This window comes from Girardinichthys multiradiatus, chromosome 7, assembly GCF_021462225.1.
Source record: "Girardinichthys multiradiatus isolate DD_20200921_A chromosome 7, DD_fGirMul_XY1, whole genome shotgun sequence".
Taxonomy (NCBI): Eukaryota; Metazoa; Chordata; class Actinopteri; order Cyprinodontiformes; family Goodeidae; genus Girardinichthys; species Girardinichthys multiradiatus.
The window spans coordinates 5,294,464-5,312,475 of record NC_061800.1 but is presented as its reverse complement, the minus strand read 5'-3'; the positions used below and the strand labels follow the sequence as shown (position 1 = coordinate 5,312,475).

Here is an 18,012-nt window from a genome sequence, read left to right as displayed (position 1 = left end):
TGCTGCTCCTGGGTGGGTCTGGGGTGGGCTTAGGGCTCGGGGTCCCTGGGGCGTATCGCCCCCCGGGCTGGGGTCCTGGCTGGGCCTTGGGGGTCTTGGGTCCTGGCGGGTATGTTGCCGGGGTTTTGGGCTGGTGCATGCCCGGGCGCCCGGCCCTGGCTTGGGGACCTTTGGTGTATCGGTGGGCATAAGGGCCTCTGAAACTGGCAGGTAGGTCCCATCTCATTGCAGGTGCTCCTTCCTTCAAGGAGCACATTCTGCTGGTGGGGAGGAGTGTCTGCGGGAGGGGGTGGGGCGGTGTCAGCCTGGGTGTCCAGTGTCTTATGTGCTCTGGGAGTTGTTCGAATGTTGGGGTGGGTGTGGGTTTCCTTCTGAGGTGGGGAGGTGTTGTTTGGTCTTGGGTGGTTCCGGCTCGGTTTCTGGTTCCTTGTCTTGGTTCCGGTTACTGACGCTGGTCCCTTTTCTGTCTGGGGGAGGGGGTTCGGAGGGGTCTGCATGGTCCGAGTGTGCAGGCTGGCCGGGGTTGGTCTCGGGGTGGATTGGTCTCGGCTTCCGGATGGGTTTTGGTTTTGGCTCTGTGGGCTCTCTTGCCTTTTGTGGGCCACGGAGTGTAGCTTTGCGGGGCTGCTTCTGGCAGGGGTATGGGTGTCGGGCATGTTCTAGGACCTGGATGGTGCGGGTCTTCTTTTCGTGGGGGTGCACTTTCATGGGGGGCTTCGTTTTTGGGGGGCTGGTAGGGGCACATTTGCGCAGTGTGGGCTTTGTGTGCAGCTTTTGCTTTGGGTGCCCTTTGCTGCATTCCGTCCTCCACTGTATGGCGTGCTGTGGTGTTGGGGTGGTGGTCCTGTGCGCGGCGGCTCTGACCTCCGGGCGTGGTGCGGCAGGGCGGGTGTCGCTGGGCTCTGTGCTTGCGTCGGGCGTCTCGGCCTCATACTGGGGTGGGGTTTGCTCATTTGCTGGATGGTTCCTGGTGGGTTCGGTGTGCTTGGGGTTAGTGGTCCTCGCCGTGCCCCTACGAATGCACAGAAGGATGGGTGGTGTTGCTGTGGTGCTGGCTCAGGGGGATCTGCGGTCTGGCTTGGCTCTATCGTTTTTGCTTGGCTGACCTGGATGTAGGTGGGTCTGCGTCTCTGGATGGGGGTGTGACCTCTTTGCTCCGTGTGCTGGGGCCTTTCTGTGGCGCCCTTCGGCTTGCTGGGCCGGTGTCTTTCCCTTGGGCATGGTAGTGGGCAGGGTGGTGCATCGTGGCGTCTGCTTGACTGCCCAGCTGGTCCGGTGGTCTCGGTTTGCCTGTTATTGGGGGGGGGGTGCATGTACCTATCATGGCCTGGAGCTTGCATTTTGGGTGGGCCTGCCATTTTGGGTCGGGTGCGGTTTGGTGGCGGCCTTGGTGTTGAAGTGGGATGTGTTTTGTTGCCCTGCTTGCCTGGTTGTGGCTGCTGTCTGGTGCCGGGCTTCGGGGGCTGGGCGCTCTGTTGGCTCTGCCCTGTGGGTTCGGGGGTGGCTGGATGTGCCCTCCTTTGTGTGGCGTATTTTGGTTGTGCCGGGCTGGCTGGTCTGCTCCTTTGTTTGGAGTGGGGCCGCATTCTTGGCCGCTTGGGTGCTTGTGGCTGGGTCCTTTTTGTTGGGGGTCGGTGGCTACTGCGGGCGGCGGACTGGGTAACGGGGCTGGGGTTTGGGTCTGAGGGGCTGGGTGGTTCGGGTCGGGGGGGGGGACGTTGGTCCCGGTTTTCAGTTGGTTCTCAGGGCCTGTTACCTGTCCCTAGTTTTTTGCCCGGCGGATGTGCCTATGCCTTCCTCCTTTGTTGGGACTCGGCAAACGGGGGTGCCTATTGGGGTCAGCCAGGGAGCTGGCTCCCTGGGAGAGCGGTTTGCCCCCCAGTCTTTCCTTCCCCATTACCAGACACCTCCCTCTGCCAGCTCCATCACAATACCACTCATGGAGGGCCTTGTGGTGCGGGTGCGCCATCGGAGTGCCGCAAGGGTTTTCCATCTCTGCAGTCCCATGGCAGCCTGTGCCCCACTTTTATTGTACAACTTAGACACTCTCACCCACCCACACCCTCGCATGGCCGTGGTGTGCCATGCGGGGGTGCAGGTGGCCGGTGGGCTGGGGCGCCCCCGGGTTTGGGGGTGGGGTTGGCAGGGTGCCCGGTAACTGGCACCGCCGTGGCCTTCTTTCCACGGCTTCCTTCTGTGGTCCTGGCCCGGGGTATGGCGCTGGGCTGCGGTTGGCGGTCGGGTGGGTGGGGCGGCAGAGCATGTCTTGTGACTACACCGGGACGGCTGGCGGGGTGTGCTTGGCCTGGAGCAGTTGGCCCGCATGGCCCAGGTCCACGGCCGGTGCATGTATCCCTCTCGTGGACTGGTGGGCTGGAGCTGCTGGTACTGTCTGGGGGGGTTGGGCGGGCTTGGAGGTGTGCTGCTCTGCTGGCTGTCTTGTCCAAGGGAGGATCGGGGCGGTGGACTGGGGGGTGGCGTGGAGGGTCTGCGGCCTGTGGGGTGGAGGGGTTGTGTCCACTTCTAGGCGTGGGGTCACTGGCGTTTGGATCGGCTGGGCGGCAACGGTGGAGCTGAGCTGGATAGTGTTTCTCCCTGGGCAGTCGTTGCAGTGGCAGTGATGTAGTGTTTTTTGTTGCTGTGGGGGGCATGGTGGGGTCACTGGCCCTGGGTGCCTGGCGCTGGCCGGGGACTTCTGGGTGGATGAGTTTGTCCCATCATGGTGTGGGGTTGGGGGTCCGGTTGTGGGTGCGGTCCTGGGTGGGGTCTGCCCTGTTGCGCCGGTGGGCGGGGGTGGCGCTGCGCAGGGCCCTTGCCTTGCCGTTGCGGCGCGCTGTGTGGTGGGGGAGCGAGGTGCGGCGGGGGTTCTTAGAGCGGGGCTGTGTGTGGAGCTTGCGCTGTGTGAGTGTGGCTTCATTGCTTCTCGGCCACGGAGTTCACCTGTGGGGGTGTGCCCCTGTGGGGGTGGGGATTCGTGCCGTTTGGATTCGGGGGGATGTGTTCGATATCGGTGTCCTTGTTGGGGGTGGCCCTGTGGGGAGGTTCTTGTTCTTGTTGGGGTTCACTGGGGGTGGGAGACTCATGGGGTTGAGATCAGGGCTCATTGGGGGGGTCGGGACTGCTCCGTCCTGGGGCGGCTTTGGTTTGGTGTGGGCTGGCTCACTCCCGGTGGCTGCTCGCCGGGGCCTGGCCCCCTGGGCTCTGTCGGGCCTCTGCTTGGGGGGAGGTGTGTCCCGGGGTCTTGGGCCTTTGGGTCCATGGCTGGATCTGCTCGGGCGTGGACGGCTGCCGGCGGGGCCTGTGGACTCTTCGCTGCGGCTCCCTGGGGCTTCTGCACTGTTGCTGCTGGGTGGTTCCCCTGGGACTCTCCACTGCTCTTCTCTGGGGGGGTTGCGGTACTCCCAGCGGTGGTTCTCCTGGGGTTCTTGTTCTTTGGGGGGCCTTTAGATGTCTGTGACTCAGATCTCCTCAGTGTCCATCCAGGGACCATGGGGCAGGCCTGTGGGTCCTCACACTCGCTATTGCATATTTTTGTGGAGAAACCTTGTATACAAAAGCGCATCCACACTCATACTCACAGGTGTTAAGCTTCAGGTGTTGACAGATACACAGATGTTCTATTTTGGGCTGCACCTCTCACTAAGTACATTTTACATTCAGAATTACCGTGTACTATTTTGTTAAAAAGAAAAAAAAAACTGTAAGCTATAGGTGTATAAGCAAGCAGGGTTTAATCTTGTATTCTCTTTATCCTTCTTTCTCTCCTCCACTCTCCTCCTTTTCTCCTCTTTTTCCCCATCTCTTTTTTGAGCTTCATTTTTTCCTTTTCATTTCAGTCTCCGTGTCCGTAACAATTGAAATATTCCCAAAGAAGTTTATAATAAAGTTTCTTCTACACATATCAAGCAGAGCTTTAAAGCATTAGCTTTGATGCTCTGCTTGTGAAAGTAAAACTGTTGGGCAATTTCTTGGCACTCAAACAACAATTCTGAGCGATACTCTGCCGGACAGGACACGGTAAAAAAAAACAAAAAACTGTAGAGGCCAGAGAAGGGACCACAGTAAAATAACAGATTTCACAGAGAACCTACTTTTCGTCATAGAACACGGTCAGATAGTCAAATTTAAACATTTCTTCTCAGCAAGAGATTACACATATAATACATTGAAATAGAAAAGGCTATGTCCAGCCAGAAAAATACTTTTATGAAATGTTTTGGAACTTTTCTTTTGTTCGTTGATTAATCAACTTGCGTTTGAAAAAAACTAAATGTCAATCTTATTCTGGCCTTGAATGGATGCCTTGTTACAAACACACACCATCTAAACTGATCAGAACCTGATGACGTCATGACGGGTAACTTCTGTGAACCGTATAATAGTGTCTCATAGAAGAGTCTGAGACAGACTAAGGAACATACAGAACAAAGTAATCAGTGTGATTCAGACCTTTGACCATGATCATCTTCTTTAAGATTCATTGTTCATTCATTGTTTATAACTATTCTATTTGTTGATCTATTAATTCTTCTTTTCCCACATTTTGTTTGTCTTCACACAGCTGCAGTAGTGAAGAAGCCCAAATTATTCAGCAAATTTGTTTCTGGTCCTGTTTATAATTTCGGTCCAAATCCAAAGTGAGAAACCAGTGAGGTGTTCAGAGACTGTACCACAGAACAAATAGCCATCCAGGTTCAGAGTGAATCTGACAGAACAACTGTTGGAGCTGAAGCTAACAACCCCTTCAGCCGAGTGGGAAGGGACTGAAGAAACCCCGGAGAAGAAACCCAACTTGGTTTAGACAAAGGTAAACAGCAATTTCATCCGCAATCAGGCACTTTCTAGTCCTGTTCTATGATCCTGGCGGTTCTGTGTGGAAACTAATGGACTCAAAGGGCTTTCTTATTTTGAATTGCTACTTTTTCACTCTTCCGAACTCTTCCCTCGGATTTAAGTTGGCGAAAATAAGTTCAAATTCTATGGACTCATATCCATGTCAGGCTTGCTCAAATACTTGAACTTGCCCATTGTTCTCTGCTTCTAACACATCAAGTTTAACCTCTTACACCCAGAGGGGTTTTGTAAAGTTTGTGCTCAAAATAACGTACAAATCTAACTGAATTTTTCTGAGAATTTACATACTCTTTCTAACACAATTATTATGTTAAAAATTATGTTTTTCAAATGAGACTGATAATTCTGGCCTTCCTTTGTAACTGGTTAAGTAAAACCTGAGTGGATTGGGACAAAATGTATTTTTTTGGAATCTGTGAGCTCATGCTGTTTGTGTGTGTAGAAGCCGTGTGGGGAACAACTGAGACCGAGTTTTGCAGTTACGTCATTTTGTCGAGTTTATTTTCTGATTCAGCTGCCTTTAGTTTTTGGTTTTGTAGAAATGGTTTATATCAGCTTTGAGCCAAGATGTTTAACTAATGGAACTTACAGTAAAGAAAGTAGAAGAAAACAAAAGTTAAAGTCTGCTCCCAGTGACGGGGGTTGGGCTTAAATGGCCACATGATGCCTAATACATCCCACCAACTAACAGGCAAGAGGAATGTTATCAGTGTCATCAGTGGTAATTGTTTTAAACACAGACTCACATCTGCTGATTGTAGTAGAAAAACAGCTTGACTATTTCTCCTTGCCAGATTGTCATGTTAGTTTGGCCACAGTATTCCAGGCTTACTTTATACCTGCAGTTTGTGCCTACAAGGAAAATGGACCTCTCTTTTAGCTTCACAATGATGTGCTACTTTTTGCAGAGGGAGTGAGTTATGGTGGTAAATCACCCCATTCCTTGGTCAGGTCTTTTGATGTGTTGGAGAAAAGTGAAGATTTCGGCTCTCTTATCCAAGAAGATTGATGTGTGATTCTTTGACTGCGAGCCTCCCAGCTTGGATCCAGAGTGTCCATTCCCCACATGGAGGATCCTAAAATCTGTTTGTGGTATTATCACATCAGACGCTCTGAATGACATTCCTGTGAGTCTAACTCGAGAAGTGCACTTGAATGAACCCTTTCGCTTGACTTCTGACTATTTTCCTGTGACTTTTGTATCAGACTTGGAACACTGATTGAACTCAGAGCAACCGCTCACAGGTGAGAACTTGAGGTGACTGAGGCTCAGTAGGAAGAGTAGTCATCTTGCAATCAGAAGGTTGTGGGTTCGATTCCAGTTTGCTCCTGCCATATGTTGATGTGCCAGGCACTTAACCTCAAGTTGCCTACTGATCTGTGTGTTGGTGTATGAATGTGTGAGCATTAATGAGTGCAATTGGGTGCCTGTGGCTCTACTGTAAAGTGCTTTGAGTTGTCTGTATGACTGGAAAAGCGCTATATAAGTTCATTCCATTTAACTTTCAGCTTTCTGAAGAGATTTTTATTGGTACATTTTCGTATGTTCTTTTGAATGTGGTAATGTTCTGCATGTTTTGACTAGAGGTTCTCAAAACTGCTATTGCAAGTTTGTTTGGTTATTGAACTACATCTCAGCTCCTACGAACCTAGACTGTAGCACACAACCAGGGGCAGAACAAGGGCGAAAAAATTTTTTTAATAATAAAAATATTTATTTTCAATCACACCCTTAAGGACTCAACAATCCCTTATTTGCATATTCATTCTCAGGAAATGGTCAAGAAAAAATTGCAATACACAACATATGACCGATGACACTAATGTTGGTATCTGACCAGCTATTTATTCAATACTATATTGAAGGGCTATTTTGTTATTTCTACATCTGGTCTGCATTTATTCCTCTCTAGTTCAAAATTAGCAATATTTAGATTTGTCAGAAGGCAGGATTATTCTTCACTAAACAGAGATTTTTGAAAACACAGTTTATGAAGCCTTGATTCTAATTTTAAAAAGGAGCATTTTTTGTAATAGTGTTTTCGGGTATTGTACCACTTCAGATTTAGACAAGTCTGAAAACTATCTGGTATCCGTACTCGTACTTGTCTCCTTTCCCTTATCCGGGACCGGGTCATGGGGGAAGCAGTCTCAGCAGAGAGGTATAGACTTCCCTCACCCCAGACACCTCCTCCAGCTCCTCCGGGGGGAGCCTGAGGCGTTCCCAGGCCAGCAGAGAGACATATGCCCCTTTTCTACTGGCTCTATTTAGGTTTTACTGGTCTCCTCCTCTTAGTCTCTGTCCACTCGACATGGAACCTTATGTGTTTCTATTGACTCACTGACGGCTGGATCTATGGCTGGAAGACTCGCCTCCAGTCGTCAGTGTAGTGCTCTGTGCTGCTATTAACATTACTGTGTGACACTGACACATTAAAGTAATCTGCATCAACCGATAAAATAATAAATAAACGAATAAAATACAAACTTAAAAAAACGAAATACAAATAATGTTTGCATTATTGAATATGCAATAATGTCTTTTTAATTCAATTCAATTCAATTTTAATTATATGGCGCCAATTCACAACACGTCATCTTCTGGCACTTTACAAAGACGACTCAATCAAATCATACAGATTTCAAATCAAGTATTTAGATTCCAATTAATCCTAACAATCAAACATTGCAGTCAGGCTCAATTTATTATTCAAATCGGTTAAAAAGTTTATCTGCCTAAGTTTTTCTATTCCCAACTTAAGTCTTATGTTTTTAATTTTTTTTTGTTCAGTTTTTCAAAATTTATAAAATAAGGCTCAAGGGTTCTGATGTGAGTGGGGGTGTTGCAGGTGAATCGGAGAAGACAGACAACGCTGTCTGGACTGGTAATGCTCCAAATCTTGCCAGAAAAAGTAAACGTTTTGGGGTTTATGAGGACATTTTTGTCTTAGCCATAGCAGTAATGAGGACAAGGACTTCAAAGTGCAAAACGGCAGAATTTTGACAGTGGTGAAGTTAGTTTTAGGCTGGATGTTGGACATTCGTGATCCAGCGAGGTTTTCCTCCCATTTGATCCAATGTAGGCAGTCTGATAAAGGGCAGCTGCCCTCTCTGCTCCCTCCTCCTGCAGACGTTAGTTCGCCTGAGGACCGTCAATACATTTCTGAACCAAACTCGCTGTTTCATCATGGTATTGTTTTGAAACTACTACTACTCAGCCCCAGTCATACCTGCTCAAGAAAAGGTACAAAAAAAGTAGGTACCGGTACAGAAAAAACAGTAATGGAAACTGGCTGAGAGGAGTGGAGCCGGGCTAATAGGAACCAATGGAAAAGGGACAATAAACCCTTTAGCGTGTCCTGGGCCATCCCCGTCCAGGGGGATTCTGGAACCGATGCCCAGTCGACCCCTCTCGATGTGGAAGAGCGGTGCCTCTACTCCGAGCTCCTCTCGGATGGCCGAGCTCCTAAGCCTAACTCTAAGAGAGTGCCCGGCCACCCTACGAAGGAAGCTCATTTCAGCTGCACGTTCTCATTCTATCTCATTCTTTTGGTCATGACTCGAAGTTCATGCCCATAGGTGTGGGTAGAAATGTAGACTGATTGTCAATTCAAGACCTTCTTCACCACAATGGACCAGGACAGTCTCCGCATTACTGCACTGACCACATCGAGCCATCTGTCGATCTCCCACTCCATTCACCCCTCACTCGTAAACAAGAGATACGTACTTCTCCACTTGAGGCAGGAACTCCCCACCAACCCGGAGAGGGCAACCCACCCTTTTCCGGTCAAGAAACATGGCCTCGAACTTAGAGGATCTTCATCCCAGCCGCTTCCTGCTCAGCTGCAAACTGCCCCATTGCATGCTGTAGGTCTTGGCTAGAGGGAGCCAGCAGGACCACATCTTCTGTAAAAAGGAGAGACAAAATCCACTGGTCCCCAAAAAAGACCCCCTCGGGCTATTGGCTGCACCTAGAAATCCTGTCCATGAAAGTTATGAACAGGGCCGGTGACAAAGGGCAGCCCTGTCGGAGTTCAACATGCACCGGGAACAGGTCCGACTTAATGGCAACAATGCGAACCAAACTCCTGGTCTGCTTGTAAAGAGACCGGATGGTCCCTAATAAAGGGCACCAGACTTCATACACCTGGAGTGCCCCCCAAAGGGCACTATGAGGGACATAGTCCAATACCTTCTCCAGGTCCACAAAACACATGTAGACCACTTGTGCAAACTCCCGTGAACCCTCAAGCACCCTCCTGGGGGTGCAGAGCTGGTCCAGTGTTCCACAACCTGGTCAAAAACCATACTGAAGCCGAGGTTCGACCATCTGCAGGATTCTCCTGTCTGACACCCAGGTATAGACTTTCCCAGGGAGGAGTTTTATTCCCCTAAAGTTGGAACACACCCTCTGGTCTGCCAATTTAGAGGTACTGTCACCGACCGACATCCAATGTAGAAGAGGCCTGTCAGCCACAACAGCCCCACAACATCCAGACACCTGAAGTACTCATCCACCCCAAAGCCTTGCCACCACGGATCTTTTTGACTGCCTCAGTGACTTCAGCCTGGCTGATGAACAAGTCCAATTCCAAGTCCTCAGTCTCTCCTTCCAACTGCTCCTCGTTAAGGCTTTTGGCCTATCTGACCCATCACCCAGAGCCTGTTCGCCATGGGAGACCGTACTGGGTGCATTTAAGCCCCGGACAACACATCCTCTAGGATCATTCATGTCATGTTAATTTTAAGTGTTTTATGATGCATTTGAACTGTTCTTTTCAAGTAAATTGTACTGTTTCACAAATCAGAATAGTTGATAGTTGTGCTTAGTGAGAAGGTTAGTAATCCAACATCTCTACATTTTATGCATTAAAACATTGTAAAAATACTTTCACAAATGGAGGTTAAGCAGCAATGTGAGTGTTTAATGATATACAAACCATCAGAAGTAAAAAAAACAAAAACACCACCCTATTACTGGCACTAGGCTTGGCCTGGCCAGGCTCCTCGAGAAGTAACCCGGCCACCGTGTGCTCAGTAATGACTGGCAACCCCAGGGTTGGGGCCCCAGCTCCACCATACCGGTCAACGTCACGTGCCCTGTTCTTCTGGTCCTTATGAAGGCTTCTGTAAACTACCTGGTGGTCTCTGCAATTCATATGAGATATTTTTTTTATTGTTGTTATGTTTCAGAAATGGGCAGAAGGAAGGTCCTGCCCAGAATGGCTTTAATTGAAGAACAGCCAATGGGTAGAGAATACTGAAATAGGGAATACAACAACATTTCTGAACTGTAAACCTTAGAAATGTCTGTAGTAAGAATGGGAGGAAAGACACCTAAAACACATACTTTAGTATACCTACCGTCTGAACATCCTTAAGCTGTAACGTGATAAGGAATGGCCAATTTACAATGCTGACAACTTTTTAAATTTTTCTTTTTTTGTTTAGAGGGTCTGTCTTTCCTCCTCAAATGTGTTTAAAAAGGAGCATTTAAAAATAAACAATATTGGATGGTGCTTCTGCAACTGATGTACAAACTGGCTCAAACTTAACTCTGACAAAGAATAAACCTACAACTTAAGCATTCTTATTGGTTGTTGGTCTGTCAAGAAGGATCAGTGATGGCTGATGCGGACTTTAACACCCAGGGACGGCCTCGGGCTGCCCTGGACACTTGACTTTGACCAGCCATTACATCAGAGCTCCTGCCATCGCAGCCTGAGGGGCTCCAAGCTGTGCTAGTCGGAGGGATGAAGGGTGATGGTTTGCTCAGGTGGATTTGATGTTCCGTGCTCTATCAAACTGAGCAGAACATAGATCTTTTGCTTTATGGTTCAAAGCTCTATGTGTGTAGGCTCTGCGACAGCCTGACAAATCCAAGCCAAATCCAATCAGCTCTTCTCTCTAAAGATAATCTTCATTTTTAGCATAATAAATGTGAGTCCAACCCATAAATTGAAAGTACTTTCAATTGTATATTCAGATTGGACAAAGAAAACCTGCACATGAAGTTTATTTTCCAACAACTTCTTAAAATAATATGTTTACAAGGGGTGCTGTTTTTGAAACAATCTTCTCAGAGACTTTGGTTTGATGTGTTTAAGCAAATCCTTTGATGGATGAAATTATTACATTTGCCCCCATGCATAATTCATGTCCCAGTCCAGATTAGTTATTCCAGGGTTTAGAGAAATGCTGAGTGTGATTTATTTTTAATCACAGCAGCTGTTTGCCTTCTCGTATCAAAGTTCTCGCCTGACAAAGACGCAGACTTGACGAGACAAACCCGACCCCATGCGACTGGTACGCTTTTAATCCTTGCAGCATTTTTTATGGTGGAAACAGTCGTATTCCAGCCTGCAGTGTTCAGTAAAACAGACATGATTGTGGTTTCCCGTCACACTCCCTCCATTTCCTGAGACAACATCTGAAAGTGTTCTGATCACTTCGAAATATCAGAAGCCATATTCACAGAGTCGGGATGAAAAGCTAAACCCTGAAAAGCAGTTGTTAATCTCTTTGTAACATTTGCTAATTGAATGTGTGCTGCTGTTTACAGTTTGCTTCCATTTTGCCCCTCAAGTGACACTGTTGCCTTAAGATTTGTCAGTGGATTAGTGTTGGTGTACTGCAATGCCATGCCAGCTGTCTCTTTGTCCCGCGCAAAGCTCCAGTAGGGGTTTGTTCCAAGATTTTCTGCCGCCTACTCCCATCTACAAGTCCAGCCTCAAGACAAGTGTATTAATCTGAGTTTTTAACATTCTGCAAGTCTGGAAACATATGGAATTTCATTTGATCATTCTTAAAGTCTGATAAAATAAATAAAATTGTTTAAAAAAAATGTTTGTGTTGCCAAGTCTGACTCAATTCCTCATCCTTTGAAAATCGGAAATTCGGTTAAAAATGGTTTCTGTATAGTTTCATATTTAGATCATTGATTTGCCACATCAGGAAAAATGCTTTTTAATAATCGCTTTGATTTTTGAGTCAGAGAAACCACAGACAAGTACATGTTCATAAAAAAAATCATAAAGGGTCCATTTCACAGCATTTTGGCATCTAGACCCTCTGAGTTAATAGCTTTATACTGGCCTTGTGGATTTTAAAGTGGGTCAGGTTTAGATGCCAAACCTTACAGCTCCTAGTTCATAAAGTGTTAACGAATCTGTATTTAGCCCTCTGGGGTCTCTTTATTTTGTGTTCCACCTAATTGGCTTGGACACAAAAAACACAAAAATATTCATGAATTTAGTTTGAATTTTGACCTATTCAGTTCCTTTTATAGCAAGTCTCTCTGTTTTGAGAAAATACACAACAGATTTTTTGTATTATGTGTGTATAAAATGGAACAATTTGGAAGATTTAATATCCAACATTGAGTGTCTAGCAAGTGTCTTGGTAGCAAGAGTAATTCAGATATCTTTTTTTATTTTTTTGTACAAAGACATTAAAAATAATCAGAAAATAAATATTTTCCCATCACATCAAAAAGATAACCTGTTCACCTGGTTGACAACAATAAAACATGACATTCTGGACCAATTTTAGCACACTGAAATGAAAAAAGTCAAACTGTAATAGTAGTGTATTTCAAAAATGCATTTTGAACTGAAGTCAAGGGCCCACAATATACAGATAAGGGGCTTATATGAAAGACTTGAAATTAACAATGAAAATTAGAAAGTCCCAAAATAATAAATAAACCAAATTTTATCAAATTCTATGAAGTTTGCATTAAAATAGATAGCTATGCAAAAATAAAATAAAATGTACAAAAACTGTCAGGGTACCTATGAGGGTTAACGCAGAATAATCTAGTTCAGGTTTTACAAGAGTTAACTTCTTTTTTACAGATTTTAAAATAGAGCTGATCGAAGTTCGTCCAGATGCCAAAAACTTTCAAACAGTGAAATAGCTCCTTACTACACTGACAAATCTGAATCCTAATCCAGCATCTTGTTATGTTCTAATTTGTGGAACAAACAGATAATAAAACCTAACTAAGTAAATGTTTTGTACTCAAATGTCCAGAATGTTGTAAAAAAACTGATGGAAAATTCATTTGAATCAGGAAAGGTTTGGATGTTAAAAATGGAAAATGTGGAAACTGATTATTGTTACACAGTAAAGCTTTTTGATTTTGATTTACAATAACAGCGATATTGACCATCAGTTAATGTTCTTGACTCTCTGAAAGATTATCTTCTGAGCCAGCGGAAGGCCACAGGTGTGTGAAGACTCTGCAGAAAGCCTCCCTTTGGGTGCTGCATTGTGGGTAATAATAGTTAGCAGCAACAGCTGTGCCCTCTCTCCCTCCTTCACCTCTAATGTTCTCTAATCAGCCCTCTATCAGGCCTAATGCCCTGCAGTGTTGCCCTCACAGCTGTCTGAGGGGCCCTGGGTATCCAAACCCCTGTCAATCTCTCTCTGCCTCATTTATATGCACCAACAAACAGAGGCACAGGCCAAAAAACTCAATCATCCCGCTCTGACAGTGGGAGGATTTCCAAAAATGTTTGCTTCAGGCATAAAATAGAACTGGACTGTATGTAGGAAACCTCTGCTGTAAAAAATATGTTTGTCCTTAAAGTAGTCCATTTGTCTATATTCTCCTAACGGGAAGAAATGTAGAGTCCCTGGCAAAAGAGTTCGACCCTCTTTTATACATTTTTGTCCTATTAAAACAATACGTTTCTTTTACTGGGATTTCATGTGACAGACAAACACAAAGTAGTGTTGGTCTATCACTGATCTGAGGAAGCTGTGCAGGGATAAGGAAGAGGCTCACAGCAGTGGGGACCAGGGCCTGCATAAGCAGACCAGGAAACAAACTGACCAAGGAGATCAAAACAGTGAAGAGAAGCTGCAGTGAGAAGCTAAAGAAAAACTTCTCACATGGAGATGCACCCCACCCAGGGATGTACACCAGGATCCTGTTTGTGGATTTCGGCTTGGCCTTCAACACCATCAACCCAGACATCCTTCACCAGAAGCTCATCCAGCTCAAAGTCTCAGCCTCCACCTGTAAGTGGAACACCAGCTTCCTGGAGGACCGACAGCAGCAGGTGAGGCTGGGGAGCATCTTCTCCCGCACAAGAACAATCAGCCTCCCAGGGATGTGTTCTCTCCCCACTACTCTTCTCCCTGTACACAAATGACTGCACCTCATTGGACCATCTGTGAAACTCCTAAAGTTTTCAGAAGACCACTGTTATTGGACTGATCCAGGAGAGTGATGAGTTTGCATACTGACAGGAGGTGGATCGGCACACTGGTGTGGTCAGAACCACCTGGAACATGACCCACTCAAGACTGTGGAGAGGATGGTGGGCTTTTGGAGAACACCACATACCCCCCCACCATCCTCAACAACACTGTATCTACTGCAGACCACTTCCTAAGAACCACCATTTCTTTACATCTGAGATGGTCCTCCCAGATAGACAATGTTCTGAAGAAGGGCCAGCAGAGAATGTACTTCCTGAGGCAACTCAAGAAGTACAATCTACCACAGGAGCTGCTGGTCATCTTCTACTCTGCCATAATTCAGTCTGTCCTGTCTTCATCCATCTCAGTGTGGTTTGGTTCATCCACCAAACAGGACAGGTCCAGACTGCAACAAACTATCAGGGCTACAGAGAGAGTCATCAGGGCTGACCTTCCCTCTATCCAGGACCTATACAGGTCTATGGTCAGGAAAAGGCCAGCTATAATCTCTGCAGACCCCACAAACCCTGCAAACAAACTCTTTAGGCTTTTGCCTTTAGGTGGCGCTACAGAGTATTGTCTGCTAAAACCAGCCGCCACAGAGATAGTTTCTTCCATCAGGCTGTTTCTCTGATGAACACTTGACAGTCAGAGTTCCAGAACAACATCATGCATACTTGGACTGATCTCACATTATATTCTATTGTAAAGTCAATTGTGTATATATGTACATTAGATATTTTATATTTCCATTATTATATATGTATTAAAATAAATAAATGTTCACTGAGAGCAAAGAGTACCCAAGTCAAATTCCTTGGAAGCAAACAGTAAACTTGGAAATAAAGCTGATTCTGAGTCTTCTGATTCTGATTGTGCCCCTGCATGAACCACACAGGCCTAATTTCTTCTTCCTCATGGACCACAATGCTCCAGCTCATCAAGGTTGCATCATTAGCAAACGGCTGCTGGAGACTTTGGTACCTTGAATAGAGCGGCCTGCACCTCCTCCTGACCTGAATCACATAGAAAACCTATGGGATCAGCTGGATCACCTTCTAGGGGGTAACTCTTTTCCCCAGAACCTCAATGACCTAAAGGCTGCCCTTCAATAAGAGTGGGATGCCATGTCTCAGCAGACAATAAGTAGACTTGTGAACAGCATGGGAGATAGTTGGTCAAGCTATAATTGATGCTCAAAAGCACATTGAAACCATAATTTTTTTTTGTTGAAAATCTTATGACATGTTATAACAAAAAACACTTTTGTTGGCTTTTGTTTTAATACCTGTTTGACATGAGGAAATCATGTTTCTACTTAAATGCCCTACTTTCATGATATAATATCACTGTAGTGCAAACGTTTTACATCACAGCTCAATGCACACCACTTTAGTCTGTCAATCAGCCGTCCCTTGGTGCACAGATACGTTGTTGCACTTATTCAAACTCCTCAGAATGTTGCTGCAGATTCACGGAATCTCGATCAGTTAATTTGTTATTTTTCAAAACAACAAAAAATATATTTACTTTTGGGAATCCAGGGGCTATACTTATGTAACCAGATACCTTCTGAGTTCACCTAAATTTTAGCTAAAGTGCCCCTGTGTGCAGTTAAATCACAGAAGAAATCTAGCTGATGGGCCTCATCAGAACATGGAAAGAGCAAACCTAAACTGACAGACCAGACAAGAAGTCCGATCAGAGAATCAGAGGCCCGTAGCTCTGGAGGAGCTGCAGAGATCCACATGTTTCAGGTGGGAGAATCTGCCGACTATTTGTTATACACTTCACAAACCTGTCCTTTGTTGACAAGTAGCAAAAAGAAAGCTGTAGTTGAGAGAAAGTTGTAAGAAGTCCTGTTTGCAGTTTTCCACAAGCCATGTAAGGCAGTGGTCCCCAACCTTTATATCACCGAGGACCGGCCAACGCTTGATAATTTTACTGCTGTTGGTGTGCCCGCTGAGACTCACAAACTTAACAACACACAGCTGCTCTGTTCTGCATATTTCTGCTGTTTTTTAAGGAGAAATATTATTGTGAGAGCCAAGAGCAGCTCATTCTACACAGATTTTGTGGTGTTCTATTTATACTTTTGGAACGGCGTCGACGAATGCGTGCTACAAGCAAGAGACAGCGTTCTCTCCCACAAAGTGTTGCTAAGCAACACCCTGCTGAACAGGTATGATTTTATAACTTTATAGTCCTTTAATACCAGCAACAATGGCTTGTTAAGTTCAAAGAGACGTTTTGTTGCGTTTAAAGCGGACCAAAAGTAGCAGGAGTGATTCCACCTGCATCTTTATGAGCAGATCTTTTGTCAAGCTGCGGCACTCTTTTTGTCCCATCTTCTGAGAAAAACACGGTCCCGGTCTTCATTTCCTGTCCTCAGCACAAAACTCAGCTGTAATTTGGTCCAATGCTTCATTTACGGTTTAAAACATTTTTCGGAAAGCCATTGGGCTTAAAAAACCAAATAATCCAACATGAGAAATTATTTAAAAAAAAAAAAAACACATACAAGCTCAGCTGCATAGTCGGTTCTGCCCTGTTTGAACTCGATGTGGATTTTTGAAATACGCGCCATTACGCATGCCCATAACTAGAGTTTGGATGGGCCGAATTCCACAAATGACGCCTCCTTTTCATCTTTAGAGCCAGTAGAATAAAGTTATCTCCAAGTCTTTCATGTCAATCCCACCAATCAGGAAGCAGAGGCCGAGACTCCCGGTGACTCCATTTTGTAGGGTGTGTTTACTTTCTGATTCGGCTGCTTGTAGTTTTAACTGTGTTTGGTGTTCGTAGAAATTGTTTATATCGCCTTTTAGCCAAGATTCTGATGTGTCAGAGGATACCACACGTCTATGTTTAACTAAGGGAAGTTTGAGTAATAAACATAGGAAAAAAAAAACCTGGAGCTTGGGGCCTATAATTATTTCTTCCGCGGCCGAGTACCAATTGATCCATGGACCAGTACCAGTCCGCGGCCCGGGGGATGGGGACCACTGATGTAAGGGACACAGGAAACATGCGGAAGGAGGTGCTCTGCTCATGGCACTGCATATGTGTGTGAGAGAGTTAATGCCTACTAACACACTACTCAACTGCATCACAAATCCTGTCTGCTAATGACTACCAGCTCTGTAAGACCCCAGGCAGGAGGGGCCTAAGCCCACCAATTGGGCGAAAAATGAGTTGAATTAGTAGATGTAGGGGTGAGGTGGAAGGAGAACGGGACGGATAGTACTGAATAAAAACAAGAGGTGCTTACCACAGAACTGCAGAACGGAGAGACACAGCAGCTTTGTCAAAAACAAGGCAGATGCATCCATCCTTTAATGTTCTCTTAAATACATTGATGAATTTATTATGTATTTTGGTGATGAGAAGAACATGCAGCAAAAAGCCCACCAATACAAATTACTACTATAAAGGTATTCTCCCACCCCTCAAAATTCTGGTGTTCCAATCACTACCGTGGCCAGTGTATAAAATCCAACACCTAGACATGCGGACTGATTCTGCAAACATTTGTGAATGAGTAGGTCGCTGTTAGGAGCTCAAAGAATTCCAATGTTTCAGCAAATCAAGACATGCAGGACAATTTCCAGCTCCCAACTTTGTGGTAACAGTTTGAAGATGGCTCCTTCCTGTTCCAACCTAAATGTGCAACATCCATAAAGGCATGGATGAATGAATTTGCTGTGGAAGAACACCTGACTGGCCTGCACAGAACTGACCTCAAGCTTTGAGATGAGTTAGTGAGACTGTGAGCCATCATCAGTGTCTGACCTAACAAATGTCAGGAAAAGAGCTCCTAAAATCTCTGCAGACCCCACAGACCTGCACATAAACTGTTTAGAGTTTTACCTTCAGGCCGTCGCTACAGAGAACCATTTACTAAAACCATCCACCACAGAGACAGTTTCTTGCCCCAGGCTGTTT

At 45.8% G+C, this 18,012-nt stretch overlaps 1 protein-coding gene across 1 annotated transcript; it reads right to left on the bottom strand.

Annotated features, from left to right (window-relative positions):
• Positions 1-321: 321 nt before the first annotated feature.
• LOC124871382 (proteoglycan 4-like) lies at positions 322-2,263 on the bottom strand. Its single transcript, XM_047370652.1, has 3 exons — positions 2,057-2,263; positions 1,107-1,762; positions 322-1,012 (listed from the first exon to the last, which is right to left on the bottom strand). Exons 1-3 carry the CDS (start codon positions 2,261-2,263, stop codon positions 322-324), a joined length of 1,554 nt encoding a protein of 517 aa, XP_047226608.1.
• Positions 2,264-18,012: the final 15,749 nt, after the last annotated feature.

Bases quoted from the DNA above. Each gene is read 5' to 3' on its own strand.
- LOC124871382 (XM_047370652.1), bottom strand. From the start codon at position 2,263: ATGCTCTGCCGCCCCACCCACCCGACCGCCAACCGCAGCCCAGCGCCA. The intron at 1,763-2,056 runs GTGGGTGAGAGT...GCAAAAAACTAG, and splicing joins ACGGCCATGCGAGGGTGTGG to GGACAGGTAACAGGCCCTGA. The intron at 1,013-1,106 runs GTCAGCCAAGCA...GTGCATTCGTAG, and splicing joins GCAGACCCACCTACATCCAG to GGGCACGGCGAGGACCACTA.